Source organism: Seriola aureovittata, chromosome 2 (genome assembly GCF_021018895.1).
Source record: "Seriola aureovittata isolate HTS-2021-v1 ecotype China chromosome 2, ASM2101889v1, whole genome shotgun sequence".
NCBI classification, from domain to species: Eukaryota; Metazoa; Chordata; class Actinopteri; order Carangiformes; family Carangidae; genus Seriola; species Seriola aureovittata.
The window spans coordinates 12,214,403-12,230,028 of NC_079365.1; the positions used below are offsets into that span (position 1 = coordinate 12,214,403).

Below are 15,626 nucleotides of genomic sequence, written 5' to 3' on the forward strand. Positions count from 1 at the left end.
CTTAATGTATCTTTCCAAAACCATGAATTTAAAACTGCTACAACAATCACTACAGCTGAAACTGTTATACTGAAGCAATATTTTAACATTTGCTTTCAATTATTTATGTTCACTTATTTTACTTCCGTTTCAAGGCACTTTTGCAGAGAGCAACTCCATGCAATCTTGAAAATAGCAAAACTTGAAAAACACCAGATTTATTAGATAATTGGAAAATAAAGTCACAAGACATAAATGATTAAAATGTAAGTTTTATTTCATGTACTGTACAAAAGTATTTACACCAACAAGGTGAATGCATTTCGTCACGTATAAAAATCCTGACAATGACGTGGTGAAGTGTGAAAATTTGTGCAAACATTACGTTCTTCAGTTTCTGCTGAGGTGCAGTTTGCGTAGTGGTCTGCGTATAAACTCTAGAGTCAGCCACACTAACAGCAGGAGAGGCAGTACTGTACTGAATTACTGTTCATTTATGGCAAACTTACTGATCGTTGGAGCATCCTTAACCTGACTGAGATTAACTCGAGTTGTATTGGATTACTTACTATAATACTTTATATTTGTGGGTGTCATACAGAGTAGTGGGTTTTTAGAGGGAATAGACTTAAATGGCATTTTTGTCTAATTTTGATGGAAATGCTGAACTGAGCGCAGACTGTTAAAAGGTGTTAAAACTAGGGTCTGATAAATAAACAGGTGCAATTAAGAACAATAAAATTCACCACTTTTCCACAGGAAGTACTGAATTGAGGTAACATCTAATAGCGTCTGCGTGGTTAATATAATTACAATTCAGACTGAGCTGATAACCCTGATGGGCACCTTTTTGAAGCAGTTATAATCTGTGGGGCCAACTGTGCAACACAATTATATCTGAGGTAACTCCAAAACAATTTAGTATTAAAATAAAGCAAATTGGTCATTAAATAGCTGCATGTAAACATACCCACTCAAGTCACAATGACTTTGGCAATGATGGCTTAAGTTGTACATGGTGATCTTGGCATGTTGTCACAAAGTATCTCATTACTGCTGACTGGGACTGACGCATACATTTCTATTAAGGTCATAGTGTTCAGATGCCACACCTCTTCAATGATGTTCAGGACAAAACACTGCTCATATAGGGAGGAAAATAAAGTCTATACCTCTTCAGCAAAACAGTTTCAATAGTTAATCGGAATATTCTGAGAAATGTGAGTCAAAGCAATCTCAACGGCACTCAAGGGCAACAATATGATTCACTGGGTATAGAAAAATTCTGTGTGTTCAAAGGAAAATGAGAGTACACAGGTTTGCATGTTCAGAGGATAATATAGCAGATGTCAAACACAGGGCTGGCTAGTGAAGAAGCCTTACTTTGTTCCTGAGATATCACACGACGAGGTCCTGCTGGGTCAGGGCTGGTTTGGTTGGTCTGAAGGTTCCTGAAGCACATTTTTCAGTCTAGTTGTCCCCTGCGTGTCTTCGCACAGGATGAAATTTTCCTGTGGGGTCTGGAATGAACCACTTGTCCCACACATCAGAAAAAGAGGATGTCCTCCCCCAGGGCTTATAGTGTCCATTCCAGTGGAGGAGTTTGGCAGCTTTTACAAACTGTGGGGAGTAGCGGTTTCCAGCACCTGTATTGCCTGGAAAACAAAGGTCAGCCATTAAATGACAATTTACATTTGTGCTATACTGTCCGTTGTATTTGTTGTCAAAAACATTGAATTATGCAGGAATCACCTAGTATTGCAGTTACAGATGTATACCTTCGAAAAATTGTTATTTTTGTATGAATCATTATTTCTTGTAACTAGAAAAGTTGCATCCTTTACAAAGAATGGAGCTTCCAAAATCAGTTATACTTTCTGGTGGAATTAAACTGACCAGATGGTTATACAACAGCAAAATGACATCAATAAGAAAAGAGCTCAACATTTAGTAAAGGAATAGTCCAAGATTTTATGAAACATGCTCATTTGCTTTCTTGCTGTGAGCACTGATACCACTCGCATATCTGCCCATTAAAAATGATGCTATTTCTTTAAAAAACCTTCAGAAGGTTTCTCAAGTTAGTCATGCAGCACAAGTCATATGTAGCTACTCAGCCAGTATTGACATTCACAAGAACGTGAGAGTACCGTGACTTTTAACTTTGACCACCAAAATCTAATCCGTTCATTCTTGAGTCCAAATGGACATTTGTAACAAATTTGAAGGGATTCCCTTGAGGAGTTCTTGAGATATTGTGTTCACAAGGCCAAAACCGTATTTTGTGAGGTCAGTGTGACCTTTGACCTTTGACCACAGAAATCTAATCAGTTCATCCTTGAGTCTGAGTGAATGTTTGTGCCATATTTGAAGAAATTCCCTCAAGGCAATACTGAGATATTGCATTCATGGATGGACAGATGGATGGACGGACAGACAACCAGAAAACCTAATGCCTCTGACTGCAGTTATTGCCGGCATGGAGGCAGAAATATTCTTCTAGTTTTCTATCAGCACTTAACCAGAACTTACCAAGGTGCCTGACGTGCCACATGGGGTCGATGTTGGAGTGACGTTTGTAGAAAACAATGAGGAGAGGAGGAGTAGTGATACTCTCTGCCAGTGTTTTACTGTACAGATCCTCCCTGGGGAAACAAACAAAATTTAGCTTAATGCTAACAGAAGGAGTGCACTGGATTCAAATTTTGTTTAATTACCGTAATACACAAATAATTCTTAATTTTTCCTCTCGGTTGTCTAAATTTAGCAAAAAAGACTGTCTCATATACACCCTTCATTTCACCATTGTGAGTAACTTACTGTGTGTTAAGCTCCATCCAGTGCTCCAGCCGCCCGGTGATGTTCTGGATCTTCCACTCAGTCAGGTTGGCGATGATGACACCGGGGTTGAAGGAGCATGTGTTGGCCCTCATTCCCAGCTTCTTGATAGCCGCCTTCTTGAAGTCCAGGAAACCTATATAGTTATTCTATTGAAAAAGATTAATTATGTAGTCAAGTGTGACCATCTTCTACAAGAAATATTCTACACATGATGTAAAAAAAAAAAAAAAAAAAAACCATGCAAGAGTTGCCCACCTGATTTCCAGCCCCTCGAATGATGCCCTTGGCAGTAGCTGAATCACAGTCATCTGAGAAGGCAGCTGCGTGTCCTGGTTTGAGGTTGGTTTCATAGAGCTCTTGAATGTCCCCTGATATCCCAAACAACAGGCAAAATCTATTCATTAATTCCCTTTCATAATATATTTTACTTTACTATAACATGTATGATTTTGACAGTTAATGAGTGAAATAGTGCATGGAAAACATATTTTACCTTGTCTTACTGTGTTTTCTTACCTTGTACAATGATATCGTCATCCAAATAGATGGCTTTCTCTGCCTCCGGTATGTAAGCAGGCAGATAAAATCTGGCAAAAGTCAACTGAAAAATAGACCATTAGAACATAATTAGCAGGAACTTAACTTATCTGGGACAGTGCTAGTAGATTCAGTTGTCTTACCGGTTTTACAACCTCCAGTGTCTGAGGATCTTTAGATATCTTCCCACTGAGGAGCTCAGGCTTGAAAATAACTATCTTGTATTTGACAGTTTTTAGCTTTGTCTTACTCAACCACTCTCTGTTGGTAAAACAACAACAACAACAACAACAAAAAAACAAAACACTTGTGTCAGACAAAGGTCACTTAAATCAAATCTGACCTGCATTTATATGTTGAATTAAATATAATGATATGCCTACTTCAATGTCTTACTTTAGGTGGTCCACTGTGTCATTCAAGGTCACAATGGTGAAGACAACATTGGCTTTACTGTTCTGGTAGACACTGTTTATGGCAGCAACCACAGCACCAAGTCTCTCCCCAGTAGCAGTGATGACGACAGGGATTTCCTCTCCCTTCCGAACCGATTCAGGTCTGAAGTCTGGAGACAGCTCGGACTCAAAGGGAAGAATCCCCCCTGCATCTGGGTGAAGATACATTTGGGATTTCACAAATTGCCTCCATGGTTTCATTTGAATTCAGTTGGCATACAGTATACTACTCACAGTACAAAGATGATCATACCTCGGTTTTCCTTGTGTAAAAAGTCACCGAGGTTGAGGAGATTTCGTTGAACTATGATGAGGAAGGCTACAGCCAGCAGAACAAGGATGACCACGTTTACTGAAAGCCACAGTGAAGAGCTGATATTAATAATAGCTGAGGTACACTGGGCAACAGGACTAAAAGGACAATAATTAAGCATGTGTTTGCTGGAAAAATAGTATTAGATGTAAACAGTTTCCAGTTTGCCTCAGTTTAGTATACCAGTTTCTATTAAACTGTTGTTTTCCATTCAGATTGTCCTATCTACACATAATGACCTGTTTTACAGATGCAAATAAGCAACTGCTAAATTCAGATTGACTCACCTCTCCTCAGTGTCATGACAACGGCCACATGCGTCTCTCCAGCCCGTTTGATGAATATCAAAATATACAAACAGCTAAAAGTTGATGCGAATAAAGCCCGAGATGTATCAGCTTGCTGACTTATAAGGACTGAGGCGATCCCTCAGATTGCGGCTGCACGGCTGCGTGGCGAAACGCATAAACGAGCCAATTTGCAAACCGGTGGCTTTTAACTGTGTGTTCATACGCTTAATACGCGTCGCTTCATTCGCTGTTTACAGCGCGGGTTTAGTCAGGTCTAAAAAGAAACCAGATAAGAAGGCAAAAGCAATTCACGCTACAGCCAAACTGCCAACTCAACATCAACAAGTTTATCCTCTATGACTGTTGTATGTAGTAATAGATGTCCAACCGTTTGCCTGATTGTAAAATTGCATCGACTTGCTGTTTCCAGCGTAGAAAAAATAATCAAGAGTTACATTTCATTATTTACATATGGTTTAATGACTGAGATACAAGGCAATAAGTGTATGCTTAGAACATAATAGCTAAAAGTAGCTTGACATACAGACAGGCAAGTAATTTAGGCAGTCAAAGCTTTTCAGTAACAACAAACCAAATTTCTCAACCAAAGCTAGCACTTAACCCGATCCGTGTTATGTATACATCTGTGAACCTGCGCAGTTAACACAAGTTATAACACCCTGGGAGTACCCGGATGGGTCTTTCACAACACGACGTATCTTTTAGAGACCGGAAGTCAAACGGCTTCTGTTTCTTATTTGAGCCCGTTAGTTCCAAACTCACAAACAGGTCAATCTTCTGCATTCATTGTGCAAAGATGCTGTCTATATTCAAGTCCATCCCCACGCACATGGTAAGACGTAAATATATCATTTTATGTGAAGTTGTGTGTTTATGCTACCTGTGCGTAATTCATGCTTCCTATTAAGCTAATGCTAATGTGCCTAACGTTAGCAGGTGGATGCTGTAGTTACAATGGTAACAGTTGCTAGATAGCCTAGTATTTTATCATCCAAAACCAGCCAGCAAAGTGTTACAATTCAGCAAAGTCATATACCAAAATATACAATTTCTCTAACATGTCAGTAGCTGTTAGTCGCTGTCTGATATTTATGCGAATCTTCGTGAAACAGTGGAAGCTGTTTGTTAACGTAACATCATCTAATAACTTCTGTTATCATGAGTCTGATGTTGTCTGACCGACTGGTAAGATTCGCGTAACTACTTAAATGAAGCCATCAGGCAGCAATGCAGTTTCAACAGCTGTTCGTTGTGCACAGATAGACCCATTACACATGATGACTTGCACTGTACTGACCTGGTGTTTATCTTGTTGTGTTACAGGATTATAAAGGCCAGAAGCTGGCTGAACAGATTTTCCAGGGAATAATACTCATCTCAGCGGTAACTAACCATTCCAAACATCCCATAATAATGGTATCGTGTTTTTACCAGTAGTCGGTTCCGCTGACATCTTTTGCATGTTCTCTCCAGGTGATTGGATTCGTGTATGGTCTGATCATTGAACAGTTTGGGTGGACAGTATACATAGTTTTGGCTGGCTTTGCTGTGTCTTGTGTGGTAAGTTTTGCTTTGTGTTTTTCTCATTGTGCACTTGTCTGTTGACACAACACCACAGATTGTCATTGTATACCATGTCAAGACTTTATCAACATCATATAATGTTTTTGTTTCTCTCCTTGACCTTAGTTGACCCTGCCCCCATGGCCTATGTACAGAAAGAGTCCTCTGTCCTGGCAGCCAGTTGTACCAGAGACCAGTGGGGAGTCCAGCCAAAAACCTCAGGAAAGCCTCAAGAAGAAGAAGCACAAATAACTCAGAACTATGGCTGCCTAGTTGTTAATACACCTTTTTATATTGGGAATTATTTTTCTCATGGTTCACATCTGAAGCATTTAGAAAGAAATCTTTGTTACAGTGTTTATCAGTCAATAAGGAAAAACTTGTTCATCCAAATAAACATCTAATACAGTCTATGTTTTATAAATGGGATGTTTTCATTTGTATTTAGATTTTTTTTCCCCGTAGGATATACTGAACATTGTTATGGGTGCAAAGATGAATTTCTTTTTTTCTCCTTAACATCATGGAAAATAGGTGCAAAGAAAAATACATTTAGGATTTATTAGAAATAATTCAAAAGTTATTATCTACAATGCATCTACATTACATTATTTTGTGTATAAGAAAATACAACAGAGCAGCAGGAGTGAGATTATTGACAACTATTGAAATCCTGGCTTGCATTATAAATAAACAAATGAGTATCCAGTACAGCAAGTAGAAAGACATGGTGCTATAACATGGCAAATCATTGCATAGGACAATACAGGATTGATTTCAAATTCTGTGTTTGTAGTGGAATAAGTAGAACAATATTTACATGTCATTTTACATGTCTTTCCATGTGATCCACATGGAAATCCAATGACAAAACCTGCAATCAAATGAGATGCAAGTTGCATGCAAACAGGAGGAGGAAGGTGGCAATGCCACACAACCAAGGTTGTATTTAACAGGAGACAAATTTATCTTCATGAACAATATCAACTGATTTTCACTTTAGTACAAGTTTCAAAGTATCCTGATAGGCAAGAACTGTTAAAATGTCTCTTGTGTTTAAATTCTCACAGGTAGTGTCAAGAAAATGCAAATGTATATGATCCCCTATATACATGGTTCTTCCCTAAACCTTGAAGGCAATATCCTCAAAGAATTTCAGCTGCCTCACCATCACAGCATAAGTTTGGTACTTCTCATCCCCCATCTGGTCACGAAGGCACAGCTGCAACAAGAAAAAGGACACCAACTGCCATTAATTAGGAAACAAAGGGCACGTGAATTAACTGCTTGAGTTCTAGGCAAACTGGGTTTTGTTTGCACATGGGAGAACTATTAAAGGAAATGTTCAGTTAATGCACTTGTAACTTGTACACCTGGCCAATATCCTTATGACCTGGTATAGAAGTGTGCAATATATTTAACTTAGGGAAACTGTAATATCCCTAAGTATCTTCAAAGCACTGAGCACAGCAACAACAAACACATTAAACGGAGTGACCCATTGAACTGTTTGTAAACCAACAAACACATTGCCCAAGCTCCTATATGCAGTTACTCCTACTGACCACTTAATAATGTTACTGAAAGTTTTTTTTAGCAGTTTTAGCAGGTGGTATGACTTCTTTACTTCTTTAAAACCGTACTTCTCGCTTGGTGTCATCCTCTTCCTCCATGATTTCCAGGACTCTGTCCAGCAGCTTGACCCCCAGGCCCTTCACCACATCTGTTCTCAGGTGTTCTATGGCTCTCCTTATCTTGGCTGGACCAGATGTTGAGCCTTTAGGAGACACAGACTCGGTAAACACAAGGAATCTCCAGAATGACTGACTGATGACAACAGAGTTTGATCTAACCTATTGGTATTTCACCAAGTGACAAGTTCTCTGCTTCCTCTTGAGCCTTCCCATGAAGCACCAAGGTGTCCCTGTACTTCCTGTTCAGTCTAAATTCTGGCAGTGCAGTAGAGCTAGATCTGCCTTTGTCCACCTCGCTGACACCATCTCCAACATCCATTCTCAAAGTTTGGGTCATCATGTGGACTAAATCCTGCATGTCACTGGATTCAGCCTTCCTGCAGATGATCCATAAATCATGGATTATACAGTAAGGTGACTATATCTGAATTGAGAAGAGCTGCACTTCATGTTATTTTCTCACCTCTCCCTGCAGTCTCCCTCTGAACGCTCTGTGGAACTTGTGGATGAGCTGCATTCATCGTCATCCGACCTTCGTTCCAGCAATTTATCCTGCTGTAATAAAACATATCCCACTGTTGTTACAGAATTTTGACACAGACTCCTGATTTAAATTCAATAACATTAACAGATTAGCCTCACATATTGGTAGACAATGAAAAAGGGGTATCTGTACCGTACTGTTGGCCCCAGCAATAGAGTCTGAAACAGATCTGCTTATTGGGACATTGTAGTGCTCAGCATTGGTGGAAGTGACATCATAAGATGCCCTTCTTACAGCACCAACACCTGGGAAAAGAGCATAAAAGTAATCAAGGAAAATATATCAACAGTTCAAGGTTCAACAGTATGTAAAGCAAGTACATTTTCTTGAATTACAGTTTTTTTCCATTGTTTTATTCAAACCACTTACTGTTTTTTTCCTCTAGGTCTTACTATAAAGTTCTGGTTTCAGTTCGGAAAAGACAGTAAGTACCTGGTTGACTGGTACTCTCTTGGGACTGCCTCAGTCTCCTTCTCTCTCTGGCAGACAGAGGACGATCCTGAAAATAAAATTGACCCACTTGATGAATGGCAAGAACAGGCCACTACCAAATCATTAATCAAGAGCTGAATAAAATGTACAAAAAATATTGGGATTCTATTTAACTTTCAATATAAAATTACAAAGGCACTGACCAAGAAAAAAACTTTAATGATAAGAAATATAGTGCAAATAATAGTGAAAAGATGTGCATCCAAAGGATGAGTAACCAGCAGCAGTTTTAAAGTAGCATTGTGTACAAAGTGGCTGGTGCTGAAGGTAAGCCTGCATGTGTGCATGGGTATATGTTTCCATAAAAAGTTATTTTGGCTGGTGCTGTTGGACATGTAGGGGGTGGAATGGGTGAGTTACAGTCCTGAACTTTGAGGCTGAGGGGAGAGAGTACAGCATCCTGACAGCCCGACTGATAAAAGTGTTATCTAGTCTGATGGAGCAGATTCATTCAAAAAGTATGTCTTAAATGGGCAATATGGTTATCATTATAACAGTATGTGAGTGGAGGAGCACTCAGTCTCACCTGTGGCAGTGGTAACAATCCCTCTTTACAGGAACTAGCTGATGTGGAAGTTGCAACCACGCCAGTTTTCTTGCTCTCTGTGCTCCTCCTGTTCCTCTTCCTCCCCTCCATGGCTCTGCTCTCAATAGGAGGTGGAGGTAAAGGTCTAGGAGGAGCCAACTTGGACTAAAAGAAGACAAAAAAGATGATGCAAGACTAACTGAATTAACCTCTATGAATCTGAAAGAACATAAAACTGAGATTTTCTAGTAAAATAAAAAAAAATCTTTGATACTTTTCTGATTTTGTTATGTTATCATAATAATAAAGGTAATATTACATTATATAATTATATGACTAAAATGCTGTTAGCCCCACAAGTCCCGAATTACAGCAACCTAACATTAACTAACTGTATTGAGCTTTACCTTGTCCTGATCCCCATGTGTCCATCTTATGTCCCTTGCTCTGTTCTGCTGTGATATAGATGGTTCTGATGAAAATTGTGGGGTAGTTTGACATGAAGCGATCAGACCTCGCTTACTGAGCGGTAACGAAGTTTCCACCTGATCAGGCTCCTAAACAAACACAATTAAACTTTTTTTCCACTATGGCAAAAATCCATAATCCATAAAAACATAATGCACTTTGTTTCATTGGGTGTTAGCAGTGGTACATGCATCTTGTAGGCTTTATCACTTCACAGAATAAGTGCTAGAATTTTAATTCTTACTTGCGTTGGAGGGACCGGCTCTAACAGCTTTTCAGTAGATTCTAAGACTTCCTACAAAGAAATAAATTAACACACATAAAAATGGTAAAGAACACTTAATGAATGAACAGCAAATGTATCACTCAGTTGTTATTATCACTTACTTGGATGTCTGAGGTATATAGTTGTTGTATTGGCGCTCCCTTGAGAAGGGTAACAGTGTCATTTTTATTGTCCATATTCACTTCCACAACCACTCCGATATTTTCTATATTAGATTTGTATGCAGATCTCCTCTCAGGGGCAGAAAAAGCAGCCACTTTCTGTTCTTCTGGCTTTGGTGTCTGCATGTTAGCCTCTTGAAGTAACTCCATGGTATCATCTTTGTCATCCACATCTGACATCTGCTTCTCCCCTAAGACAGAAAATGTATCCCCTGGGTTTGGCGTGGCCTGTGGTTGAATGTCTAGCAATCCATTGGGTGCCCTTCTCTCGTCTCCTCCCCTACTGCCAACACCTGATACAGCCTTCAGAGGGGGCTTAACCGGAGAAGGAGGGGGAGAAGGATCTGGTTTCCCTCTTCCCTTGCTGTCTTTGTGCACACTGTGAGTCACATGTTCATTACCTGCGCACTGGTGTGACACAACTGACTGGGGCCTCTGCACCTGCAACAGCTCCTCATCCTCCTTTAGTTGGATATCAATATTGATGTTGCTCACAGTTGCTAGGGACACAAGGCTGCATTTGAGAGCATCAGGTGAAGAGGGTTTGGGTGGTGGAGGTGTTTGGACTGGAGTGCAGTCGGTGTTGCCATTCCAAACCTTATGCTGTTGTGGTTTCTCTTCTTTCTGAGGATGAAAGGGAAAAACACAAACCATAATAAACAATGATGATTCTCTGCCTCACATGAGAACGGAGGAGGCTTGGGTAAACAACAGTATAGTAATCAGAGCAAACCACAGGACTGCTTTTGACATCCTATTACTTTGATGACCAGGATAAATCTACACATCCATACTGAGAATAAACACACATTAATGGCACTTACTTAGAATTGGTCATATTGATTATTAATATATTCTATTGATTCTGTGTCATAATAAAAGACTGTAAAAAGTGTTTACAAAATGCTTTTGAATCCAATTACACTTGTTTGCAGCTTTACTACTCTAGGGAGAAAAATTGTATCAGTGATAATGTTTCTACCACAGAACAGAAACAACTGCTTACTGTAACCAAGTAAGAATAATGTATTTGAGAAAGCAAAAAGAAACGTCAGTTAATTAAAAATCCGAATCAGATTCATTAAGCATTGCCAATTATAAATTACATTGTTGAAGTTTGGCTAATGCATTACTGCTGATGACAGCCAAGTGGCTAATAAATACTGTCTACATTTTTGCAAAATACTTAATAGTCATTGCTGAATATAACAAAAAATGCATGTATGTCACTATTGGTCTAATGTATAGCAAATAAAATAAAATAATACATTTCAATAGGTGAATACGCAGAAATAACAAGTTGTAAAATAATAATAGTGGCTAAACTAAGACTTGAGAATTTTCAGTATAAAATTAGCCTTGCTATTCATCAGTCACTCACTCGTTTCACCCTGGCAAGAGGTTCAGGCTGAGGACTTGGAGGCAGCCTCTCGGGTTTTGGCTGAGGTGACACCACAGACGAGGCATTGTTGGCTCTACAATCACCACTGCCACTCACAGCTTTCTTTCTTGACTTGGCAGTTTTTCTAGTGTTAAAAAACAAAACAAACACAAGCATCTAAGCTAACAGCTCAAATCTGTTTTCCAATAGATGAAGCACCAAAAGGAGTGGATGGAGATAAATATGATAGAAAATGATTCCAGTTAAAGTACACAGACAAAGAAAATGAAAAGAAAAAGAAAAAATCATTTGGTAAAGTTTTCGCATTAAAATTATTATTTATTTAAAACTATTTAAATAAATTAATAATAAAGAGATGTTTGCTGTCAGTGACACCTACTCTTTAGTGGCCTCAAGGAACATAGCAATTTGTCTTTTGATGTAGGGCTGCCGGAGGATAAGTTTGACATCAGGCCTGTCTTCAGGTCTCTTACAAAGCATGCTCTTGATCAAATCTCCCAGCTGGGGATCATATCTACTGGGCATCTGTGGCAGCTGATGACATAAGAGTGCAAAAATTGTATGAATTATTTTCAATCTGCCTTCCTGTAATGTGTCTAATAATACAGTATATAGATGATGAGATAATGAAAGTTCAGAAAAACAACATGTTGGACAATAATCAAGTATTAAAATCCTGGACAAGCTGACTAAAGTTACCAGTATTTCCCACATTTATTACTTGGAGCAGGAACACACCTACGTTCAACCGCAGCCTAAAAATGTCACTGTCCTCTGCTGACATGCTCACAAGCTGATCAACAAACCTCAGATTCATAAAACTAACTATATTATATAGATGTGTACAAAAAGAGTGATTTCCTTTCAACAGAAAAGCAGACATAATTTGTTGAAAAAAGAATGGACTGTGTAACTAATTACAGTTAAAACTAGACCTGAATTGCATACTTGATAAAATTAAAAAATACATTTTTAAAGAGATGAATCCCACCTTTCCTTCTACAATGCGATAAACCAGTGAGTTCATGTCCCTGGCGTTGAAGGCATGTTTAAGTGTGGACATTTCATACACACAGCAACCCAGGGCCCATACATCTGACTAGAGAAAAAATATCATCATTAGTAAAGCAGTTCTCATCCAGAAATAAAGTACACACATTAAGAGCAGATAACTGAAATACCTTGTGGTTATAAGGTTTATTGGAGAAGAGCTCAGGACTCATGTAGTAAGGGGTCCCTATGAGTGTGCTAGCCATATCATTCTGGTTCTCCAATACTCGTGCAATGCCAAGGTCCCCAACTTTGATGATATTGGTTTTTGTCAGGAAGATGTTCTGTGTTTTAAGGTCCCGGTGAAGAATGTTCCGCTCATGTAGGTACTGGAAAGCAAAATGACTTTAAACATGCTGTACTCATGTAAAGAAAAAATCGTGTCTGACTTCAGGTGGACCTCACTTTCAATATTGCAATATACTGCACCTGGAGTGCCATGGCGATCTGGACAAACCACTCCACCACCTGTCTCTCAGGTAAGAGTTCCCCCTTCTGCTGTTTAAGTCTGTGATAGAGGTCACCACCTTCACAGAAACCCATCACAATGTACAGCTGGCGGTCATCTCCTTCCCAAGACTCCCTGTATGTCACAATGTTGGGATGTCGCAGCTGGGACAGAAGCTGCGCCTCCTGCTCTGCAGCGCGTCGCTCCCGCTTAGAAGAGGTGGTTAAATTCAGCTTCTTTATGACATACTGAAACAGAAGCAAAACGTATACTCACTCACAGAGTTGGAAATTGGGAAACTATTCAATCTTTGATATTCTTTACTTGTGAACATGAAAAATCCAGAAACCAAAACACAAGGAAGAAAACATGTAAAGTCGCCAACCAGATGGCAGTGAACCGAACTCAGATTTAATCACATAAACATAATTATATTGTATTATTTCAAAAAGAGCTAATGACTGATAGAGAGCAGGGGTTTACAAATATTGTTATTGTTGGTGATCCACACATGAATGAATACATTTCTAAAGCCATCAAACGCTGAAATAGACACACTTCAACGAATAATTTTAGGTCTTTTAGGGCTTAATTTACCTTGAAACTTGATAACAGTCACCGTGACGGTCACTAGTATTAATTGCAGATACAGTTTCACAGGTTAAATTAAATAGTTCCTCAAACCCTTCAGGAGTTTTTGAGTAACACTGCAGGCAAAAAAACAACTTCTGTCAACTGTCAAAGTGTTACTGCCCTACAATAAACTACATATATTATCTTTATTAACCGTGACCGTGTTACGTTATGTCTGAACATTATTAACTGCGCTTTATAAATCTCAAACATGATATACAAGAGCGTAAACAAATCTGTGAGGTTTTAGCCGACTTTAGCTAACTTTAAGCTAGCTCTTTGTAGCATCAAGCCTGAGCGTTTTAAAATGTAAAGCGACATCAAAAGCATTTGTGAATAACGTTAGATGTTGCATATTTTAACTGCTGTGGCTTGTGTTGAACTCCATACAAGCTTCTCGTTTCTCACCTGTTTTCGGTCGGATTTGTGTTTCACCAGGTTCACCTCACCATAGCTCCCTTTCCCAACGACTCTGATGAAGATATAATTATTCATCATTCTTCAAAACTCGTCATAACGCGACTTGAAACGCTGAAAACGTTATATGACACTCCCCGAGAGATTAACGGTGTTGTTGCGTCTCATATTCCAGCTGTGAAGACGAAATAAACATATGAAATGTGTTTTGAAAACTTGGCGCTAGCTGAGTGGCAGCGGTGAGATTTTGAAAACGCAGGAAATCAGCAGCAGTCGATAGCTTTTCGTCACTAGGCAACTGGCGGCTCAGCGCCGACGATGACGATGAGAGGGTCCAGCTGGACCAAAACACAGCTGCTTCTACAGCACAGCGCCACCCAGCGTCCGTACCCACACACCGGAGCAGCTTTACTACAGGGACATTCTGAAGCAGATTGATTAAGAGACTCTGATGTAATTAATGATCAACCATGTAGCTGGACTAGCATGGGGGCAAGAGATGTAATTTATAGTCTTATATAGGTGGGTCACAGCAGAACTGGATTCTTCAGAAATGCTCTTCTTACTTGGGAAATTTAAAAACGTAGACGTTACAAAACCCTGCGTACCCGGAATGGTACAATGCCAAATTGCTGTATTTAGTAAAGGGTGGGAGTAAAAGGCCTGGTTGTAATAATAACACTGTTGTAATTATTTTTTAATAATACCTCGAACTGCTACACATGTACTCTTCCCTCTATGATATGTCAGTAATATCTACCATGAAAAGGATCTCAAGTAAGTCTTAAGTACATGAACAGGAGGAAAAAAGCAAGTGGCCACCGCAAACATCGCTTTGAGTACCACAGACACACTACCCCTTCAATCATATAACATGTTATAATAACATATAAATATTTTAACGTATTTACTCTCATAAAATAATGTTGGCCACTTAGTGTCAGTAGAGTCAGTTTGTCACGTATCCCATTAGGTCTGACGAAAAATGCACCTGAATTGATGCACAACACCCATGACTTTACCACTAAACTGATTTCAAATTGGGATCATTTGCACATTCCATGAATTTGCATGGAGACATATAACCCACTAGATGGAGCACTAGACCACAACAAGCGGACAAATCTAGAGTAACCAATTATTGAGTGGTGCGCACCTGGTAAGATGAATGGAAATGGGAGTCACTTGTGTGGGCTTTATTCTAGGCTTAGCTCTGGGTTTAGTTTTATTCCGTTCCAAAACAATATACACACAAACACATTTCCAAACATACACCATACACAAAATTATAAATCATAGATAACCAACGCAGACTCAACGGAACATGGAATATAGTCAAGCGAAGATCATATAAAGTGAAATAAGAATCAAGATCAAATCACCGAATAAATCTGAATTAAATTTAACAGAGGAATAAAAATGAAGCATGGAGCAAGATGAAAACACTATAACTGAATAAAAAGTCCTCATTCTGAGCCACATAAAGTTTGTAAGCTCAGTTCGCCA

General features: G+C 39.1%; 3 protein-coding genes across 5 annotated transcripts; 1 reads left to right on the plus strand and 2 right to left on the minus strand.

Annotated features, from left to right (window-relative positions):
* Positions 1-233: 233 nt before the first annotated feature.
* glt8d1 (glycosyltransferase 8 domain containing 1) lies at positions 234-4,794 on the minus strand. The gene is made up of 9 exons (XM_056394996.1): positions 4,413-4,794; positions 4,066-4,164; positions 3,754-3,964; positions 3,501-3,618; positions 3,337-3,421; positions 3,076-3,188; positions 2,800-2,966; positions 2,512-2,624; positions 234-1,634 (listed from the first exon to the last, which is right to left on the minus strand). The coding sequence occupies exons 1-9, from the start codon at positions 4,426-4,428 to the stop codon at positions 1,450-1,452; spliced, it is 1,107 nt and encodes a 368-aa protein (XP_056250971.1). The 5' UTR covers positions 4,429-4,794; the 3' UTR covers positions 234-1,449.
* A 317-nt stretch (positions 4,795-5,111) lies between these two features.
* Positions 5,112-6,410, plus strand: spcs1 (signal peptidase complex subunit 1). Its single transcript, XM_056395009.1, has 4 exons — positions 5,112-5,268; positions 5,760-5,819; positions 5,910-5,996; positions 6,126-6,410. Exons 1-4 carry the CDS (start codon positions 5,233-5,235, stop codon positions 6,249-6,251), a joined length of 309 nt encoding a protein of 102 aa, XP_056250984.1. The 5' UTR covers positions 5,112-5,232; the 3' UTR covers positions 6,252-6,410.
* Positions 6,411-6,546: 136 nt separating this feature from the next.
* nek4 (NIMA-related kinase 4) lies at positions 6,547-14,391 on the minus strand. 3 transcript variants are annotated; one of them, XM_056394970.1, is made up of 16 exons: positions 14,112-14,391; positions 13,052-13,318; positions 12,754-12,951; positions 12,564-12,671; positions 11,952-12,106; positions 11,552-11,696; positions 10,111-10,794; positions 9,968-10,018; positions 9,663-9,812; positions 9,256-9,420; positions 8,670-8,736; positions 8,370-8,482; positions 8,157-8,248; positions 7,868-8,070; positions 7,643-7,776; positions 6,547-7,221 (listed from the first exon to the last, which is right to left on the minus strand). In XM_056394970.1, exons 1-16 carry the CDS (start codon positions 14,199-14,201, stop codon positions 7,123-7,125), a joined length of 2,721 nt encoding a protein of 906 aa, XP_056250945.1. In that variant the 5' UTR covers positions 14,202-14,391; the 3' UTR covers positions 6,547-7,122. The 3 variants fall into 3 exon arrangements, with proteins under 3 accessions (XP_056250945.1, XP_056250936.1, XP_056250928.1); XM_056394961.1 differs by having other exon boundaries at positions 7,853-8,070; positions 8,157-8,245; positions 14,112-14,389; XM_056394953.1 differs by having other exon boundaries at positions 7,853-8,070; positions 14,112-14,389.
* Positions 14,392-15,626: the final 1,235 nt, after the last annotated feature.

What these genes read in the sequence shown, in the direction of transcription:
- nek4 (XM_056394953.1), bottom strand. Translation starts at nt 14,201, where the DNA reads ATGATGAATAATTATATCTTCATCAGAGTCGTTGGGAAAGGGAGCTAT. An exon ending in TTCCTTGAGGCCACTAAAGA is followed by an intron (nt 11,697 to 11,951) that starts GTAGGTGTCACT and finishes TTTTAACACTAG; the next exon opens with AAAAACTGCCAAGTCAAGAA. An exon ending in AGCCGGTCCCTCCAACGCAA is followed by an intron (nt 9,813 to 9,967) that starts GTAAGAATTAAA and finishes GTGTTTGTTTAG; the next exon opens with GAGCCTGATCAGGTGGAAAC.
- spcs1 (XM_056395009.1), top strand. Translation starts at nt 5,233, where the DNA reads ATGCTGTCTATATTCAAGTCCATCCCCACGCACATG. An exon ending in AGTCCATCCCCACGCACATG is followed by an intron (nt 5,269 to 5,759) that starts GTAAGACGTAAA and finishes GTTGTGTTACAG; the next exon opens with GATTATAAAGGCCAGAAGCT. An exon ending in GAATAATACTCATCTCAGCG is followed by an intron (nt 5,820 to 5,909) that starts GTAACTAACCAT and finishes TGTTCTCTCCAG; the next exon opens with GTGATTGGATTCGTGTATGG.
- glt8d1 (XM_056394996.1), bottom strand. An exon ending in GACACAGTGGACCACCTAAA is followed by an intron (nt 3,619 to 3,753) that starts GTAAGACATTGA and finishes TTTTACCAACAG; the next exon opens with AGAGTGGTTGAGTAAGACAA. An exon ending in CACTGGAGGTTGTAAAACCG is followed by an intron (nt 3,422 to 3,500) that starts GTAAGACAACTG and finishes TCTATTTTTCAG; the next exon opens with TTGACTTTTGCCAGATTTTA.